General features: G+C 45.4%; 1 protein-coding gene across 1 annotated transcript in view; it reads right to left on the bottom strand.

Annotated features, from left to right (window-relative positions):
- Positions 1 to 19,154, bottom strand: part of FZD3 (frizzled class receptor 3) — a 40,703-nt gene extending 21,549 nt beyond the window's left edge. The window contains exon 1 of the mRNA XM_068183134.1: positions 18,653 to 19,154. Within this exon, the coding sequence (XP_068039235.1) occupies positions 18,653 to 18,886 (234 nt within the window). The 5' untranslated portion in view covers positions 18,887 to 19,154. The remainder of the gene's footprint in view (positions 1 to 18,652) is intronic.
- Positions 19,155 to 20,814: the final 1,660 nt, after the last annotated feature.

Here is a 20,814-nt window from a genome sequence, read left to right as displayed (position 1 = left end):
CCAAATCTTGTTACAAGTGCAGCTGAGCAGGAGCTGCAGAAAGATTACATTCTCAAGCAGCAATTTCCTCAGAAGTGTTTTAAACAAATTCAGCATTTTCTTTTTCCAAACCATAGAGCAGAGCTGATCAAACAGGAAAAAGCAGGTCATTTTCTGTGACCAGAAAATGGAAAATAGTAGGAATTATAAGGAAAAGTTTCACTTCTCCCTTAACACTTCTTTACTCTTCCAATCCTTCCCAGAAGTTTCCTTCCCTCTGTAAAATGTTAATTTTGGGAATACAAGACACAACCATGCTATGATTTTATTGTGTGTGTTTTTTTGGTTTTTTTTTAAACATCGTTATTATTTGCCAAATTAATTGAATTCCCTTAATTTCTCAAACTGAAATTCAGCAGTAACTTGCAGGAAGAGCAGGATGAGCCTCCAGAGTTATCAATGCGGAAAAAGGCAGCAGCAGTTGGGAAATATTTACATTTACAGGCTCACGTTACTCAAGGAGCTCCTTCTGTTCGGCTGGACATGTACTTCAGATTTATTTTTATTGATGTATTTATTTGTGAGTATTTATTGCCTACAGCAGAGTTAAAGCCATTGTTTGACCACATGGATCCGAGAAATTGATTCCAGGGAGTTACAACACCTGCCTGGAAAAGCCGAAAGTCTTTACTTGATGGAAAGGGAAAATAAAACAAGAACTCCACTTTTATTCCGGTAAGAGTTCAACTTCCCTTCTTTTCAAAAAGCCTTGAAAATGAGAAAATTAAGTTACAACTTTATGAAAAAGAGTTCCGGCTTTCATACCTGCCCCAATCTCAAAGTTTTGCCTCCTGCCACTGCAAGTTTTCACAAACGTACTCCTAAATTTCAAGTTCTCCTGGCAATTCCTCCCCTACTTTAATCTGGTACACCTCACACTTAGAAAAGGTGTTCCCAAAGTTCCTTTTTTTCCTGCAATTTAGCCTTTGTTAAAAGATCTGTTTGGTTTTGGAGGAGTTGCAGAGGCTGAACTGTTTAGGAAGAGACCTCAGAGCACCTCAAGGTGTGCAAACACAGCTCCAGGTGAAGGGGCAGGACAGGAGGAAAGCCAGAGGAGCTTCAGGCTGGAATTCAGAGGGAATTTCCTGATGGAAAAGCTGTGAAACACCAGAATGGGCTGCCCAGGGAGCTTTGGAGCCCCCATCCCTGGAGGTGTCCAAGGAACAACACTCAGAGCTCTGGGGTGGTGATCAGTCACAGGCTGGACTCGATGATTCCTGAGATCTTTTCCAGCCTAAATGATCCTGGGATCCTGTGAGCTTCAAAATCATGAAGAGGCTGAGCTGGAGAACAGAAGAAAAATCCCTACAATAACTCCTGACAACACAGAAAAAGAGACTTGCTCGCCCTGAGGCAGCATTTGTGCCTGTGGGCAGCTCCCTCTGTAAGCACCCCAAAAATTACCTCCAGATTGTCTTCCCCCCTCACAGCTCCTGAGATGAAAGGTCACCTCCACCTACTGATTATGTTGTTCCCCATTAAAAATAAACACAGGGAGATTAAAAGACTCTTTTCATGCTCTTGCCCAAGGACGCAGTGCAAGTCACGACATCGAGCGGAACAAAAGGCTCTCTGTTAAACGAGATGTGCCTCACAAAAACGCCTGGTGAACAACTCCAGGAGGAAAAAGGAAGAGGGCAAGAGGAGGCCTGGCAGCCAAACTGATTTCACTGATCGAATCCTGGGAAATCCAAGAGAAGGAAGAGATAAATGTTTACTTAGGAAGAGATAAACTCTTCTGTCTTTCACTTTGCCACTCAGGTGTTGTGTGAAGGGACCTTAAAGATCGTCTGGTTCCAACCCCAACGTTCATCCTCCAAGGGATGAAAGCCAAAGGAGAGATGGAATGTGTAGATTTTCCCCCACTCCAAATCATTTTCTTAGCAAATCCTCACTTTTGGTTACAAAGCAAGAGCAGTGACTCAAATTATAAGTACACCACGGAACAGAATTCCAATTTCAGACCTCACAGCACTGGGAGACAACAAACCAAATTCTTTTATTTCACACAGACATTTGGCTGTTATTTGGGAAGTGGCTTTGCAGGATTTAAACCAGCTTACTTGGGCGATCTTTCCCCATTCTGTTTATTTATACATTCTATTCTTTGATCAGAGAACTAAACAGGAAACATCCTCATAAACTCAGGGAGGGAAGGAGGGAACTCTTCTCCCCTCAGGCTCCTGGGAAGAGAGTGATGCTATGACTCTCAATTGCTGTTGCAATTCCCGGGTGGAAGCAGCTGCCTCGGGGCACATCCCGGCTCCAGCAGCCACGTGAGCTGCTCTTTGTCCTCAATCTCCCGGCCTTTGATGGAGCTCGCTGTTCATTAGGGAAAAAAATCGGGAATTGTGTCTCAAAGGGCAAAACGCCTTCCAGGCTGCCTGCCCCGGAGACTGGGATCTGGTTTGGATTTAACTCTGCAGACAGCTCCTGCTTCCACTGAGCACCTTCAGCCTCCTGCTCTTACAAGCACAATCGATTTCCTCCAGACTCTGAACATTTATTTTCCATCGCCCCAGACTCCTGTGATCTCTGTGGATTCCCTGGATCCTCTGTGGATCCCTGCCGCCCCAGGCTCCTGGTGCTCACACTCCACCTGGAAATGTTTGTTCCATGTCCACACCTGAGCCGAAGAGCTGCTGGAGTAGAGCAATAAAATCCTGCCTCAACCCAAACCCAGCTGCTGCTTCCTAAAGAAAATCAGGGAATGTTCACACAGGCACAGCAGAGCAAAGAGCGGGGATTTGGGGCACCAACTTGGCAGAAAATCAGGGCCATTTCTACTTTTTCCCACCCAGTTTGGCTGGATCATGCCACGAAATCAAAGGTGGCAGCCACGAACACAGCCAGGTGTGCAGGAGTGAGTTTGTTTCTCCTGGAACCGACCCAATTCACCCGATTTAATGTGGCTCTGGCACCGCAGACCCTTTATCCTGTTTTCTGAAGGCAAAAGGTGACTTTGCCCAAGCCTGCTCCGAGTGCTCGGCGCCAAGACACGTTCAGTGAGAATTCCTGGCACAGAGCACATCCCAGCTTACCTCACCACCTACTTCCCTGGTGAGAAACTGAGGTGTACTTTTATTTTTGGAATTATTTCTGGTTTCTTGCAGTGCTACACGTATGAAAAGCCAAACGGGGCACAGCTCATGTTGCCTGTTGAGCTTTTCCCCTTCAGCATGGAATAAAGCTATTCCCAATTATCTGTATAAAGCCTTTCAATATCCCACATCTCATCATTTGATGGCAGCTGGAAAAATCCTAATGGCAATGAGAATTAGACTGACACTGCACTGCTTTAGGGGCTGGGAAGGGAAAAAAAATCAATTTTTTTTTTTTACCTCAGCACTAAAAAATAAATGTCTGCATTTAAATAGTTATTTACGAAACTCCAACAATAAAAAAAGACAAGTAATTATTGTGGGTTTAAATAATATTTCCATGCTATAGGTCCAACTAGGCACTCACCCTGTTATTTACTTTAAAACCCAAGGCCAATTATTTTACCTGCCATGCTCTGAGAGGGCAGCAATCATAAAAAACCATCCTGAGCTTTCTGTCTGCAGAACAGACAGAAAGGTTAATTTCTGCAGGAAAAAAAAGGAGGATAAAGATGGAAGTAGTTAAAAGACAGCGAATGCCATTAATCTCTGCCTTTAGGTCCAAAAAGCAAAACCATCTGCTCTTGTTCTTTAAAGATGTCTCCTGCTGCATGTTAAATTCCAAAGTTCCTCTGGAAGACGGCATCCATCTGTCAATCTGCACTTCTCCTGGATGTGGGATCTGTGATTTGGGAATGGGGGGATGCAGATGGGTGGTCCTGGTAACCACTTCCATTTGCAGGGCTGGTGGCAGCTGAGAGGGTTTGGGCTTCCTCCTTCCTCTCCATGTGCCTGCTGTGATGGGCTTGGGAGAATTCCAGAGGGATATTATCAGGGAAATAAATCCACAGATAAATGCACCACCCTCTGGACTGTATTTTAGATACTGTTAAATAAAGACACTTTGCCGGGGTGAGGAAGACTCTGGGGCAGGAGCTGTAAATGTTGTCAAAATCCAGTTTTTCATAGAAATGACACATTCCCATCTCCTGCAAGCATGACATTCCCAGTGGGAGTGTGATCACAGCTCCCAGGCTGCTGGGAAAAGCTCCAGTGCTGTTACCGTGGGGAGGGGAAGAGACCCGTGGTGAGAAGTGGAGCAACAACAACCTTCTCCTTTTCCTTCTGCTCTTCCCTCCCCTTCTCCTTCTCCTCCTTTTCCTCCTCCTCTGTCTCCTCCTTCTCTCTCTCCTTCCTTCTCCTTCTTCTCCTCCTCTTCCTCCCTCTCCTTCTTCTCCTCCTCCTCCTCTGTCTCCTCCTTCTCTCTCTCTCTCTTTCCTTCTCCTTCTCCTCCTCCTCTTCCTCCCTCTCCTTCTCCTCCTCTGTCTCCTCCTTCTCCTCTTCCTCCCTCTCCTTCTCCTTCCTTCTCCTTCTTCTTTCTCCTCCTCCCTCTCCTTCTCCTCCTCCTTTTCCTCCTCCTCTCTCTCCTTCTCCTTTTCCTCCTCCAGTGTCTCCTCCTTCTCCTTCTCCCTCTCCCTCTCCTTCCTTCTCATCCTCTTCCTCCTTCTCCTTCTTCTCCTCCTCCTCCTCTGTCTCCTCCTTCTCTCTCTCCTTCCTTCTCCTTCTCTTCCTCTTCCTCCTTCTCCTCCTCTGTCTCCTCCTTCTCTTCCTCCCTCTCCTTCTCCTTCCTTCTCCTTCTTCTTTCTCCTCCTCCCTCTCCTTCTTCTCCCTCTCCTTCTCCTCCTCCTTTTCCTCCTCCTCCTCCCTCTCCTTCTCCTTTTCCTCCTCCAGTGTCTCCTCCCTCTCCTTCTCCCTCTCCTTCCTTCTCCTTCTTCTCCTCCTCTTACTCCCTCTCCTTTCCCTTTCCCTTTCCCTTCCCCTTTCCCTTCCCCTTCCCCTTCCCCTTCCCCTTCCCCTCCTTCTCCTTCTCCTTCTCCTTCTCCTTCTCCTTCTCCTTCTCCTTCTCCTTCTCCTTCTCCTTCTCCTTCTCCTTCTTCTCCTCCTCCATCTCCTCCTTTTTTTCCTCCTCCTTCTCCTCCTTCCCCTTCCCACAGGGGAATTGTGTGACCCACATGGCAGGGTCTCACAATTCCTACCAGCCCCAGGGAGGTCTCCTTGGAAAAGAGGAGAGAGGAGCCTGGCACCTCACTGCTCAAACACTTCCCTTGCTGAGCAAAGGAGGAAACGCGTTTGGTGGGATTTGTTTGAGGATTTGACACTGACTGGATGGAATTCACAGCCAGAACAGGTTCTTCAGTGCTCAAAAAAAAAAAGGGGGGGGGGTGGGATTTCTATAAATCACAAATGGGATGGAAAATACAGATAAGGACACAGCCAAAATTCAAAGTCACCGTTTGTATTTGCCTCCCCTTTTCACTTTTACAGCTTTAAAAATGCAGGGTGGCAGCCACACACCACACAACATCAAAACCCTGCAGAATACAACCGCACAAGCTGAATTTCCGAACGTGAGAAACACTGGACACTCCCACTGAAGAGAATTTCCCTTTTATTCTCAAAGGCTCGATGACTTCTACTACTCCACGTGAGACTTGGCTGTGGTTTTCCACCCAGCTGATGCAGCAGGATGGCCAAGGGTGTCTAACATTACCAGCCAGGGCAGACTATTCCATCTCCGTGTTTTCCACCGGGATGAGGATGGCAGAAGTTTCCTGAATTTTGACATTCAAGCCCAACTGTTTCCTGGCAGACCAACCAGGGGGACCTGCAGGGTTCTGACGGCCTTGAATGTCAACTTTGTCGTCATCAAATGGTCACAAAATGAGGGCAAATCCCACTTGTCACCCAAGACCCTTTCACAAGGGGCAGAAGTTTATTTATCCTCTTCCTCTGCTGCCCTGACTTGGGTTTAAGGTAAATTAAAGGGAATTTCAGAGCCTCAGCCCCACAGCACAGCAGACAAACCCTTCTTGCCGTGGCAGAGAGGAGGCACGAGGCTGTTGGAGCAGAATTCTGGCAGCCAGGAGGGGGGCAGGAGGCCGGGAAATCCAGGAGCAGAACTTTTGGCAGGCAGAAAGGCTGTGAGTGACAATCCATCCAGGCTGAAGGAATTCGGGAAGCTCTGCTTGTCACTCCCTTGGAATTCTGGAATAAACCCACTCATGCCTGAGCTGGGAATGTTGGAGACTGTTCTCCAAGAAGGAATCACCATTCTGTCTTCCCTGGCTGCAATCAGGAGCAGCAACTCCTTGGGAATTGGTTCAATGAGTGAATTTTGCTGAATTTTGCTCCTATGAAAAGAAATCTCACCTAAATCCTTCAAGAAATGGTCCTGCAATATCCACGAAGTTTATGCCCCAAATTACTGCCCAAATTAAACCCCAAAAATACTCAGGGGATAAGATGATGCATCTCCATGCAAAAGTCTCCCAAAAGGTTTTTTTGGTGTTGGGAAGGAGCGGAGCACAGCCCTGATCCACTACAGCAATATCCATAAATAATATGATGTAAACTGAAGTAAGAACATAATCTGTTGGATTAAAGTTATACAAATTATTCTGGATAACGAAGAAAACGTGTCTGCAATGCGAATGCTGATATTTTAACAGCTGTGTCTCAATCTAACTCTGCAGACCATCTGTTAAATCTGTATCCCAGCAAAACCACACACACATGTTGGATGGGAAAGAAAATTTACATCTCTGGGCCTCAAAATCAAGGATATTCCACAGAGAAATAATTAAAATGCATTGTTTAGAATGATTCTAATAAAATATTATATTCTTTTTCCCTCATGTTGGCTTTCCAGGCAGGCTGCACTGCCAGTCCAGGACACTGAGCTGTCTTTTGGTGGAAGTAATTCAAAAATCAGCAGGTTGCTCCATGTGCATAAATAGTTCAGGTTGGTTTTCCTTGTCTGTTCTCTACAAACTCTGCAGTCCTGCTGTCCCCTGAATTATGGAACCATAGAATCGTGGAATGGTTTGGGTTGGAAGGGACCTTAAAGCTCATCCAGTTCCAACCCTGACACCTCCCACTACCCCCGGTTCCTCCGACCTGGCCTTGGACCTTTCCAGGGATGGAGCAGCCACGAATTCTCTGGGAATTCCATCCCAGCCCCTCCCCACCCTCAGGGGGAGGAATTCCTTCCTCATTTCTCTGCATTTACTGGAGAAGGATCCATCCAAACCAAGCAGCTCCACCCCCAAATCTCAGCTGGGCAGCACCTCCCATTTAATTCTGTGTTTACTCCACCACAGCTTCTCTTCTCCCTCCTTCCCCAAGAACAGGTATTTCACAGTTTTTAACTCCAGACTGTTTTGTTTGTGAGGATTCTCAGGGTCTGGAGATTATTTCAGCCGATTTCCAACAGCAGAAAAGTAAAGCTGCAGCACTCAGCACCCTTCCCACGCATTAATTGGGCAGATGTGGCCAGATTATGACATAACCCAGATTTTACTCAGGAAAACCTGTAAATTTACCTGAAAGTCTGGGTGAAAAACCAGGAGTGTTTCTCTCAGTGTCCCCTGGGGCTCCACACAAAATCATCCTGTACTGTGAGCAAGCCAATAAAGCCACGACGGAAGTACAAGGTGAGCTTTAGCTGAACCTCAGGAACAACTTCCCATATTTTGGTATCAGCCATGGAATTCTTCCAACGTGCCACCCGCACAGCTGGACACAAACGACGAGGAAGTCAGGTGGCTTTGGGGGAGAACTTCAGCCTTTGGAAAGAGATTTTCCTTTCCTTTCATGATTATAATTCTACAGCGAGCCTGTAGGCTCTGAACAAACACTGGCTGAATTTATTGGGATTTTTTTTTTTTTAATTTTTCAAAGAAATTGTCCATCCCAATAACAATTTCTTTTACCCAATCAAGGGATTACAACGAGGCCTCTCTATTCATCAGACAAGAATACAGAAAAGAAAAATTAAGACTGAGAATGCCTCAATTTACTCCAACGGATTAAATGAAAATTAATTTACGCTTCTAAATAGAGGAATTAGGATAATTAGTGGGCGACTTCAATTTTTAACCATTTTTAAACTACTATTTCGAGAAAACATGTGTGAACACAGCAGCTGTAAATTAAAATTTAAGATTCATCAGGCAACACTCTCCCTTCCATTCAGTGCTGAGTTAATGAGGTCACAGCTGAACGCTACAGGGGAGGACAGGGGCAAAGAATTAAAAATAATTGCAATTGTATCCCACTTTTCCACTGGCCAGACAGCTGTTATCCCCCTCTGAGCACCCAATCCCGAAATCCTCACCAAAACCATCAAAGTGAGGACAAACCCAAGCCCCTGGCTTGATTTTTCAGTTAATAATTCACCAGATAAACATCTGACAGGAATTCCCAGAGTGCCCCCACTTATTTGTTTCTGCGGCACCCTAAAAGGGTTTGTTAGCGCTCTCAAAATAGATTCATGAATATTTTGCCCTCAAAAGTCTGGGATTTTCTCCCTGTTGAGGCTGGGAGTTTGGTTCCCAGCTCTCTTCTGTACCACAGACAGAGTTTTGGGGAAAATCTCTGGAACACTCAGGAGTAGGATGAAGCCAAACAATAATGGGATTAATAAGAGAGAGGGGACAGGGGTGAGGGAAACAAGGGAAGACAAAAAGATTATGCAACTGCTCTGCAGAGGATAATTCCAAATTCTTTCCCAGTTAAATGGAATAAAGAAAATCTGTGGATGCTGTGGAAGAGCCCCTTTGAAACCTTTTTGAAAAGTAAATGACCTAAAAATGTCAGGATGTGGATGGGATATCCTGCAGGAGAGTCTGGAAGGGGGAATTCACACAGAATGGAATCAGAGGGATCAAACTGCAAAAGTAGGAAAGGCTGCACTGAATTCCTTAAGGGAGATGGGAAAGACAAGAGCAGTGTGTTTTCCCGCTGAATAACTGCAAAATCCCTTTGATGTGTCGACAGAAGCGTCCAAAAGGCTGGAAGATGCAGCCGAGGGAAGAGCAGGAGCGAGGCTGAAGGGCAGGGAAGAGCTGGAGCAGCGGGATGGGGCAGCAGAGCGGGGAGGAGTGTCCGCGCATCCCTTAATGAGCTCAGCTCTTCCCTCTCTCCCGGCTCCCACCGCTTCCCAGCTCAAGGATGAGCACCGACAGCCAGAGATCATAAAACGGTCCTTTAATCCACCCCACGGCTCGTTTCTGACGGATCAGCTCCCTCCGCAGGACATCCCAAAGGCACGGGTCCCCGCCCGTCCTGGCCGCGGCTCTCCCGAGTCCCCTCCGTGACCCTGGAACCTTCAAGGCAGCCACTGCAAAGCGGGAGGGGGGGCAAAGGCGACATTTTAAAAGCCTGGAAGTTTGTAATTCCCAGACAAAAGCGGCCTGCCTCCCGTGGTGCCAGGGAAAAAAGCGGCCGGTGGATGTGGAGAATTGTCCCTTTTTGTGATGCCACTTAATGAAGGTTATTGTGAGGAATGATTTGCAAAGGAAGAGGAAAGAAAATGTCTGAGCGCTCTGCAGCGTCGGTGTTTTAGCCACGAGATTTGGAGGAGAGATTCCCAAATAACTGCTTTTTCTTGGATGTGAGGTAAAGAAGAATTGGATAATCTGTCATTCAAAAAGCCACGCAGAAAAACCTGGAGGCAAAGTGACTTCCCTGTCCTTTAACACGTTTATAGCAAACCTTGTAATTTAACGCATTTGCAAAACACTCAGATGAGATGTCGCCATCCCACAATATTTTTGTTTCCTTGACTTTTTTCTTTTTCCTTCATTATTGATAACAAGCAGCAAACCTGAAATCCAAGGTCAAACTTTATAACCTCATTATCCTCTGCAGCTACAGCTCCGTGTTGCACCTGCACCGTGAGGGTTGAAATGTGGAATAAGGAGGGGAAAATGAATTCTCAGGAGCAGGGATTCAGCACTGGCTCTGCTGATTCTCAAGGACACACAATCCACCCACTCCCCCACAAAGACAGAATGCAGATAATTGACAATCTGATTGAGTCCTTATGGAGTGGAAAATATGTAATACAAGTGAGTTTTCAGCAAGAAATGTTAAAAACACAAGTGATGTTTTCGGAGCTGTGAGGGGGGAGAGGAAAACGAGTGGCTGACCAGAGTTGTTTCCCTGAATTTATAAATTTATAAAGAAAGATGTTTCTCCTCGCTCAGTGCCACGGACATGACAACTTTTGTCCTACAAATCAAGAAACAGGGACTATAAGCAAGTTTACAAATTGAAAGCAACTTTCAGAAGACAAATTTTGGGGTTTCCAGGCTGCACAAAGATGAACTACAAGGAGCCTTCCTCCCCTTGTTCAAATTCAAATTAAGCAGCCCTTTGTGCTTCTCTTTTCAAATTTCCTTCCCTGTTTCCATGGGAACCCCCCGGCTCACAAGCCTGGGATGGAGCAGGAGGCCAAGCTCAGCGAGGGGTGTGAAAAGGGGAGGGAGTCAAAGGGCAGAATTTGGCTCGGGAGGACCGAGATGCCAACCTTTGTCCCCCCACAAAGAGGGGGTAACCATAGGAACAACTCCGCGGGACACGGGAGGAGCCAGGGAGGATCCCGGCCAAAATCGCAAAATGGGAGGAAAATGGGAAGAAAATGGGAAAGGTGTTGTTAAAAACACGACGCCAGGACTTTCTGAAGTCTTAAAAATAAACCAGAATGAAAGAGAACTCGAAGGGTTGAGCATCCAACTTCGTGCTGGTTCTGTGTCCAGTTAATTGCATCAAATTGGGTGATAGGAGTTCACAGATAAACTGGGAAGAAGCGATTCCCCAAATCCGGCAGGAGAATTTAATATTCTCCTGTGAAGATGCTGAATAATCCCCTCGACTGAAGGGCTCTGGAGGTGTTTTGTCAGTCAGTTTAGGAGCACTGCACCTCATCCATCCACTCCATAAAACCAGAAATAGCTGCTCCATAAAAATATAAATATGGCACGTTCTGATTATTGCGCGCCTCGTAAAAGAGACAGCGGGAGGACGAGCCCTATAAAACCACTAATGACACAGAAAGGAAAACTTGTTGTGTCTTCAGCACGAATGTCAAAGCAGCAGGTGGTTTATTGAAGATAAAAAAAGAAAAAAAAAAACCAAAACAAAATAAACCAAAGAAACAACAGCAAGTTCTCCACACCGCCCTTAGCTCACGTAACCGCCGGTGATTTGCGTGGATGTTCTTTTGAACGGGTAGAAAATGGATAAATCTGGGGAATATCACAATTGTATCCCGGAACTGAGCATGGTTCTGGTGCTCCCAGAGCAAGGGGGACATGGAATTTGTGGAGCAGCTCCAGAGGTCACAGCAAGGGCTGGAGTTCCCAGAGAAGCTGTGGCTGTCCCTGGATCCCTGGAAGTGTCCAAGGAAAGGTTGGAGCAACCTGGGATAGTGCAAAGTGTCCTAAATCCATAAAAAAACATCTGATCTTCCCCTAAACTCACCACTGTCTCCCAAAACAAAGAAGGAAACTGCAGCCATGCCAGCAAGACAAGTATTTGTGCCAGCTGCTCCTTGGTGCCGAAGTTATTCCAGATTTATTCCTTGTTTTCTCCCTCTGGTGTGGTTTCCCCTCTGGATCCACCCATCCTATAACTGGAGCCACCATCAGGCACCAGAAAAAGCAGGGGAAAGCCAATTTCCAGCACAAAAAGCACATCCCAGCCAAGCCACCCTGCTTTTATGCAGCCAAACATTATTTATTGCCTATTTTCTGCACAGAAATCATACAAAGATGGGAAGGAATATCTGTGACCTCGTAATGGGTGAGAGTGGTAAAAGCCAAAACAAACATTCCCAAAATGCTCCAGCAGCACGACATTCTCTGGCATCTAAATTTACATTTGCCAAGCTACAACTGACTGTGCAGTGCTTTGTTATTTAACTATTCCAAATAAATCCGTGCGTGTTCCACCTTTCCTAATAATTCCTCCTTAAGGCTCCACCAGCTGCTGCAGAACGAGCCACAAGGCAGAGCCATCTGCCTCCCTGACCCCGAAAACATCCCCCTGTGAATACATCTTGATTAAGATGTGCAGCATTGACTTTCAACTGAATCTTTACATAAAAGTCTTTTTTTCCCCCTTCCCCTATGTTTGCACTAAGCCATTAAGGCTTAACTCGGTTCTCCCATTTCAGCGCGGATCAGAATTAATCTGGGATTCAAGCAAATATGGATGTGGTGAGAGAGTTCATCTCCAGTGTGCAAGCACTGGTTTGTCATTTTAACAACACCCCAAAGCCTTTATTCTCTTCTCTTTTCCTCTCACTGCCACAGTCAGCATTTTAAAAATACTCACGTGGCATCTCGTTCTCATCAACAAACATAAAACACTAAAAATCAGTATTTCCTAAATTATTCTTTGGGGAACATGAGTTAGGCAGGGGGAAAAATTCAGCATTTCTCACACCTGTGATTTTGCTTCAATATTTGAGCACTGGTGATCTCCAGGCAGGAGTTTGACCCCTTGTGTGCTTTGTGTTTGTTTTAGAAGGAAATCTCTTTTTGGTGCTGGTGCTTTCAGGCTGCCCTGCGCAGCTCAGCCCTGGGGTGCCTTTCCCTGGTTTCCTGGAGTGCAGGGATTGAAGGAAGGAACATTATTTTATGTTCAGAGACTGCTCCACGTGATTGTTCCAGCCAGGAAGGATCCATCCCACCTGCAAATGCCAAACAGGGACACCTCCCACTATCCCAGGCTGCTCCAACCTGCCCTTGGACACTTCCAGGGATGGGACAGCCACAAATTCTCTGGGAATTCCATTCCAGGGCTTTGCCACCCTCACAGCGAGGAATTTCTTCCCAATAACCCGCCCAACTCTGCCCTCTGGCAGTGGGAAGCCATTCCCTGTGTCCCCTCAACTTCTGGAATGATCACATCCCCCAAACACAAATCACAGAGCAGCAGCAGCCCAAAATTCCCGAATTTATTCCTGGCCATGAGTTTGTCTGGATGAACTGCTTCCAAAGCTTCTTCTCTTTCTTCCTCCAGCCCCCACCAAGCTCAGAGCAGGTCCATGGAACACAGAGCCCCGCGTTTTACCTGAGTGCAAATTATCACCTCCCGTGGCTGCTGCTCCTGTCCAAACAACCAAAATTATTCACTGCTCATGGAATTTGCAATGTCCACTCAGATTATCTCGGAGTCCACCGGATTTTCCTGTGAAAAGGATGCAGCTGATGGCTCTAACACAGGGCACTGCTCCCTCAGAAACCTGGTTTTACAAAATTGTCAGATCACGCTCGTTTCTGTACGAAACCCGCTCGGGGATGTAACAGCTCTGGCTCTTCCCAGACTGTTCTCTCCCACTAAGGATTTCACCTCTGCATGACACTCATGCCCTTTGCAGATCAAGCCTGAAGCAGAGGCTGCTGCATTTCAAACAGACCAGCCCCAGGTATTCCTAGAGCTGGAATTCCCAAGGACATTATCAGGAATTCCTGGGCTCTGCCCGAACCTCTGCGATTCCAAAGCTTTGCTTTCACAATAAAACAAATCCAAAAGCTTCACGTGGCTGTTACCAAGGTAAAAAAATTCCAGCTGGAGATGAGAGAATATAAAATGAATGAAATTGAAGGCTTTAATCAGCTGCTATCCCTGTGATCCCGCACAGCTCCATTGTTCTGAGGGGATCCCAATCGCACGCGCTAACGAGAAAATTAATCCTTGCTGCAAATTAGTGCCTAAGATCAGGCTGCTTACAAAACAGCAGCTGATTAAAACCCCCTTTTCCACCAGCTTTATGTGCCTGTGCTTCCGGGAGTTTGGGAGGCAGAACTGAGGAGCACGGAAAGCCAAGGAGAAGTGTGAAATTTGGGATACGGTGAACAGGGAAGGCAGAAGAAGAAAAGGAATAAAGGTGGAATTAAGGGGGTAAGAAGTCAAGGATCTCCCACTCTACATTCTCCCCACCCTTGGTGATTATTAGGAAAGAAACACCACTAAATGAGCCACTTAATACCTGACCTACCTCTGCTGGAAAAATTCCTCTTATCCCAGATGTTGAGACTGGGCTGGGATAATAAATATAGCTATGCCTTCCTGTTGATGCCATTTTAAACACACTCTGGTTCTTTTCTAATTTAAAAAAAAAGGTGACAAAATGGACTAAGACTCCAAAGGTGACAAAAATAGGGCTGGCAGGGGCACACAGACCTTGCAGCTCTGTGGCAGGTCAGTGGAATTATCCTCTGTGAGCACCAAAACAGGCAAGGAACCACTAAATCCCAAAAATCAAATGTCCTCACATCCGTAGTTGGATATTCTGTGGCAAATTCATGTCTAAATATTCCAAGAATCTGTGACTGGGGGGTTTATTTATGTCATTGTCCTGGTTCCCTGGAGGGATCAGCACACGGGTGGACATCGTGCTCCTCCACCTTCTTCCCTCATGCTGCCAACCCCAAATTTCAGGATAACCCAATTCCTCCATTTCCCCTTTTTCCACATCCTGGCCAACCCAGCTGCATCCCTGAGTCCCAACTGCTGCTCTTTTTTTACAGGGAAAATGGGAATGGAAGGCAGAGGAAGAGCCATTATCTCCCTGGCCATATGGTGACTGCATCAGCTCCTTTTTAGAGCCTTTGACCTCCAGTTTAATCCCAGAAGAACACTGAGATTCAGCCTTCAGCCACGTCTGGCTCCTGTCCTTTAAAGCCTCTTTGACTCCCACCATCATTTGTGGGGTCCCATAAAAACCGGGGTGAGGGAAAAGAAGTGGTGACAGCTTATTTAATTCAAAAAGCTTGGCAATCATCAAATTAAACTGCTTTTCTTTATTTGTGACAAAAGCTGTCGCTGAATGGCCACAGGCTCCAACAGGCCACCAAATTCCACGTTTTTCTGACCAAAATGTTCGCCCACAAAAACTGCATTAAGGCAGATAAACCCCACTGCCCGCTGCTCCCACGCGTCAGCAAATCCTTCAAGGCCCAAGGAATTATTAAGTGGAAAAGGGACAGGAGATAATTCTTTGGAGCAATAATAATCCAAAGAGATGGGAAAACAAGGTCAGCTCCCTGGGGGGGAGAGGGGTAATTTGACTTTTCCACCAGCCCAGGATTTATGGAACACACGGAGCCGTGGGAGCGGCGCCGTCCCCACGCCGCAGCATCCTCGGGAATATTTGGGAGGGAAGTTTTACCAGCACTGCTAAAAGCAGCTATTCCTGATGGATATTGCCCAAAAGCAGCCTGTCAGCAGGTTACAGAAAATGTCACAGACACCTCAGAGCACGCTGGGTGTGCGAGCACCACAGGGAAGGAGGAGCGACCCTCCGGAATCCCTGGACAGCTCCCAGCTCTGGACAGCTCATCCCAGGAATTCCAGAGGAGCTGGGAAATTCCTGCCCTGGACAGCAGCTCCTCATCACTGGGGACTCACCACTCCTTTACTGCTGCTTTTAGAAGAGCAGAGGCAACATTTTTTTGCAGCAGAGGCAAAATAAATCTCATTTCAGTCTCGGCCATAGCCAGGCTGGATTGGTGTCTGTCCTCTGCCAAAAGCACCGAGATGCTTCAGGGATATTCGGGAATAAAATAATGCTCCAAGCCCCTGGAAGCAGCAGCCCCCGCTCCAATCCTCCTGGATTAAAGCACAGAGCTGAAAGAATTACCCTTCCCAGGAGTGAATCAAGGAGCAGGAACTGACTCTAGCAGTGGAGGGACCCTGATGGAATATTCCATATTCAAGAGGCTGAAAAAAGGGAGATTTAGAGGGGATGTTGGGAAAAAATCCTTCCCTGGGAAGGTGGGGAGGCTGTGGAAGAGAATTCCCAGAGGATTTGTGGCTGTCCCATCCCTGGAAGTGCCCAAGGCCAGGCTGGAGTAACCTGGGGTAGTGGGAGGTGTCCAGGTTGGAACTGGATGAGCTTTAATGTTTCCTTTATCCCAGACCTTTCTGGCATTCCCAGATTTTGCTGATTCTCTAACCTGATGATGTGACTTTAATATACTTATGAAGGAATTACATCAGCTTAAAGTCTCAAAAATGCAATTTAACTGATTTTTTCAAGAGATAATATGTAAGTTTTTAAGCAATCAGCAGTACTGGAAGAGAAGTCCACTGAATTTATTGATGGCAAGACAACAGCTTAACAATAATTCTCATTTTTGCTTCACTTCCACTCTTTGTTTTATTGCATCCTTTTGAGTACAAACCAACTGAATTTTTCTTTTTTTAATTTTTTTTTTATCGGGAACTGCTGTGAAAAAGAAGTTCTGGAAATGAGAGGCTGACAAGGCCTTCCCTCCAGTACACAAAATGAACCACCCTGATTCTGTTTCTACATTATTTTATCTTCACAACAACCAGGGAGGGGACTTGGAGACCAGAGATGTTCCCAGAAAATGCCACAATGCAATATTAACATTTAACAGCCCAGCATTTGAGCGCTCCACAACAACTGAGTCGTTAAATAACACTTAAAAAGCCAAATAATAAAAATATTCCCTCTTCTGAAGTCTATATTAAAGTGCAATCTGAGTTAATACAAGGAATGGGAACATAATTATGAAACACTGTGGATTTTCAGTCCTTTTTTGGGTTCCCAAAGCTCTGAATTGGAAGAATTGAATCTTGATGAAGCTCTGTTTTCCTCACAGCATTCACCTTCACTCAGAAGTGGCCCACAATCCCTCCCCAGCCTGGAATTACCGCCTTAAATGCTGATTTTATTGGCAAAAAGGGGAGTGTTAAACACACCCATGCCACCCACGCACCCCGTGCTGAGCCTAAGAATGGCTTTGGTGTGAATTGCAGCCTTTTGTGCCAGGTAATTTCTGCTTTTAACTCGAGTTTTTGCACCACAGAGGGCAGAGAAGCAACGCTGAGCCCTCCTCAGTTCCCTTTTCCGACGGGGAAAGCTCCCACAAAAATCGGGGTAATTGCACCAGGATTGTTCTGGCTCAGGCTGGGGCTCCACGGAATTATTCCTTTCAGCAAATGGGTTTTAAATAAAAATTATGTTTCTGACAGTTGTCTGAAAGCAACAAAAAGGCTGAAAAATGAGCAGGATGTTGGCCATTATCAGGGAAAAATGGGATTTTAAATCATCAGTGGTGTGACGTGCTCTGGACAAGGACAAGGCTAGGGAAAAAAGGGAGAGGGGAAGGGAATTCAAATTATCCCAGGAATGAAGCAGCAAAATCGCAGGAAGGAAGGCCAGCACTTGGAGAAGGACACTGCAGGGAGAGAGCTGGAATGATTCCATCGGGAGAGGAAAAGCCTGGGGGATAAAAACTGAGCCTTCCAAAACCTCAGGAGGGTTTGAGTACAGCACAGTCCGAAGGGGGATTGAAGGAAAGCAGCAACAAATGGTTTCCAATAGGTTAGAGAATAAATAAATAAATGAAATTATTGAATTCCAGCGTGGTTTGGGTGGGAAGGGTCCTTAAATCCCATCCCATTCCAGCCCTGACACCTCCCACTGTCCCAGGGTGCTCCAAAACCTCTCCTTGGACACTCCCAGGGATCCTCTGGGAATTCTGCTCCAGCGCCTCAGAATTCGCTAGAACCAATTCTACAACAAAATCCCCTCCTTTTGCTCGATTTCGCAACAAAATTCACTAATTTTGCTGTGTTTTACAATAAAATTCACTCCATTTGCTCTAATTTCACAACAAAATTCACTCATTTTGCTCTGTTTTACAATAAAATTCACTCCATTTGCTCTATTTCACTCATTTTGCTCTGTTTTACAATAAAATTCACTCCTTTTTTGCTCTATTTCACAACAAAATTCACTCATTTTGCTCTGTTTTATAACAAAATTCACTCCTTTTTCTCAATTTCACAATAATATTCACTCCTTTTGCTTTGTATTCAGGATAATCAGAACCTTCAGGCCCATCCAAAGGAGCCACTGCAATCCAAGGCCACAGTTCCTCCAAAGAAATTTAAGGGAAAGAACCTCAGTTTTTAAAAATCCACCACATTTAATTCCAAACTCTTCCACACACAAAGCACACAAAGCTAAAGCTTTATATTATTGAACAAGAACAATGAAATTCAGGATCTGTGCTGTCAGGAAGAGCATTCCAAGATGAAAAAACAGCATTATTCTTTCATTTCTCACAGATTTACCCACAAGGTAAATCCCAGGTACTTTAAAAAATACAAATAAACCAAACCTGCACAAACCCCTCACGGAATTTTGAGCAGGTTGAGAGCGAGTACTTGATCCATACAAAGGAATTTCCATTCCTTTCAGTCTTATCACAGAATACCTTAATATTCTGAATTTCCATTCATTTTAGCCTCATCACAGAGTATCAAGTGAGGAAGCTCCTTGGGTAGGATGGAAAATAGACTGAAGAAGTCTTGTGTGAATCAGACTTTAGGTATTTAAAATAAGCATTTCCCACTCAGTGGTACTCAATTAGGCAGGACCTGTAGTCATGGAATATTTTGACTATTTAGAATATGATATTTGGGGTTATATTTGAATTATTCATTACCTTGCTTTTTATTTTCCTCCCTTTGGATTGTCTTATCAATTACTGGTGAACTAAAGGCCAAAATTAAATATATAAAGATACATTTATGAAAATAATAAATATATAATAATGAAAAGATATATACTAAAGAAATACTAATAAAAATATGTATTTATGGGGAAAAAAAACCAGGTTTACCTCCATGGCCAGAGCTGCTGTTTGCTGGTCGTAGTGGTTGAGGAGGTTGGGCATGAAGGTGGTGTTGTAGGGCAGGTCCTGGCACATCCTGAGGATGATGGGCTCGCAGGAGAACAGGCTGTGCCCTCCTGTGGGGGCCACCCAGACCCCCAAAACCCACAGGGAGCACAGCACCCAGCCCACAGCCATCCTTCCACCCCAGCAACGGGGCCAGCAGATCTTCCAGCTCCTCATGGATTCGAAATCTATTTCACCAAAATGTTTCCAGGCCTTGCTTGAGGTTCCTCCCAGCTGGAAGAGTTTCTGTGTTCAACATCCTCAGCTCAATCCAGACAGGTTCCAGAAGAAATCTTCCCCTTTTTTTCCCCCCTCTCAGTCCTCTGTGTCATGAATTAAATATTGAGGTTTCAACCACATTCCCACACTGTGGAGCCCATGGTGACAGGGCAGCGCTCCAGGGGCTTCCGGCTTTTTTCCTGGAAAACCTGGAGCACAAAACACAACAGAGAGAACACACTGAGAAACCTGGGAATCCATGAAAATATTAAAATATTTTACCTCTCATTTCCTAAGCTGGCAGACAAACTGCTTCAAGTTCTCCTACAAGGTCCTTCTGCCAGTTTTAATCCTGATTTTTTTAAAAATTTCTGGAGGAAATGAATGGAAGACGGACGAATTGAATGCAAGACAGAAAAATTCAGTGGAAGAAAAGCACCCAAAAATGGTGAAAACATGGGGATCGTACTGATTAGGACAGAATATTTTTAGAAAGCCCCACACTTTCAGCTTGGCCACGCTGAAACCAGGCTGTTTGTGACTCACTCCCACCGATAGCATCTCGGTGCTCGGAACTCCTGAGGAATAATTATAAAACAAAAACACAAATCCAGTCACCAGCACCACCAACCCCACAAGTCCCAGCTCGCCACTGGCCTGCCCAGAGAGGTTTGGCTACCTGGGCTCAAATGTGGCATTTTAATCTGCTTTTGTTGTTGTTGTTGTTGTTCCAAACCCATTTTAATGGCACACATCCATCCTCCTCTCCATTCACAGGGCCCCAAGAGAAGAGTGCAAAAAAAAAAGCCCATTTTAAACAACAATTTTGTCTTGCAATGGTAACATTTGCAAAATCCAGTCTCTAAGCAGCTGCTTTAAAGTGAATTATTGTTAAAGAAGTAACAGAAATTTAGAAAATCCCAAATATTCCATCAATATTCCCAAAAGCAGGCAACCACAGATCTGAACAGATTCCCAATCTTGAGAGAACAGAGCTTTTCCTTGGAAAAGGTTTTTCCTTTCTGCCTGTAGTGAGAGATAGGAAGAATTTAATTACCAGACATGTGCTGCTATGCACATTTTTATTTACACAGGCCCATCTTATGGTCAGAAAAATTAAGGTTTTAAACCCTCAGTGCAGTTTGTGGGTTGGACTGGATAATCTCGAGGAGTTCCTTCCAACCTAAACAATTCTGGGCTTTTCTGTGAGAGGGGAAAGGGTTTGGCTGGAGCTTTTTGGAGACAGGCTGGTTAAAAACAAACATGCAAACGGGGGAAAAAAAAGACCAAGCTGCTAAAGATAACCACGTTAAATTCAGTTTATTGACAGCTTTGCTTTCACAGGCTGCTTCTCCCTCTCAGAGGAGAAGTCGTGGCTGAGGCAGCACTGAAATAAGGGAAAAAATAGAAATAGGAGAAGCTCCAAAGCCAGGAAAAACAAACCATGAGCCAAAAAAAAAAAAAAAAAGGGAAAAAGAGAACTACCTACACACCTGGAGTGGTAGAAGCAACAGAGCTCAAATCTCAGCTCATATTCTGAAGGAAATGTTGCTGTGAAGAGTCAACACACTGAGTTTAAAGAGATCCAAATCAAGCACAACATTTAACACACGTTCTGTGTAACCACACCTGGGCTTAGGCCAGTTTCAAGATGATATGACCCTGAAAAGTTGTGTCCTTCTGACTGAAAAAAATGCAGTTTCTCAGATGGACTTTGCAGTAACTTGGCAAGCTCTGGGAAGAAAGAAGGAGCTGAACTGCCCCACCTGCCAGGGAGCATCACCAGCCTGGAGCCTTCCTGCACATCCCCAGCTCCTGAGCAGGAGGTCAGGAGTTACACACAGATAAAACCAATCCCTGCTCCGTTTTGTGAAGTTCTCTGGCAG

Source organism: Anomalospiza imberbis, chromosome 3 (assembly GCF_031753505.1).
Source record: "Anomalospiza imberbis isolate Cuckoo-Finch-1a 21T00152 chromosome 3, ASM3175350v1, whole genome shotgun sequence".
Taxonomy (NCBI): domain Eukaryota; kingdom Metazoa; phylum Chordata; class Aves; order Passeriformes; family Viduidae; genus Anomalospiza; species Anomalospiza imberbis.
This window is presented reverse-complemented; position numbering and strand designations above follow the sequence as displayed.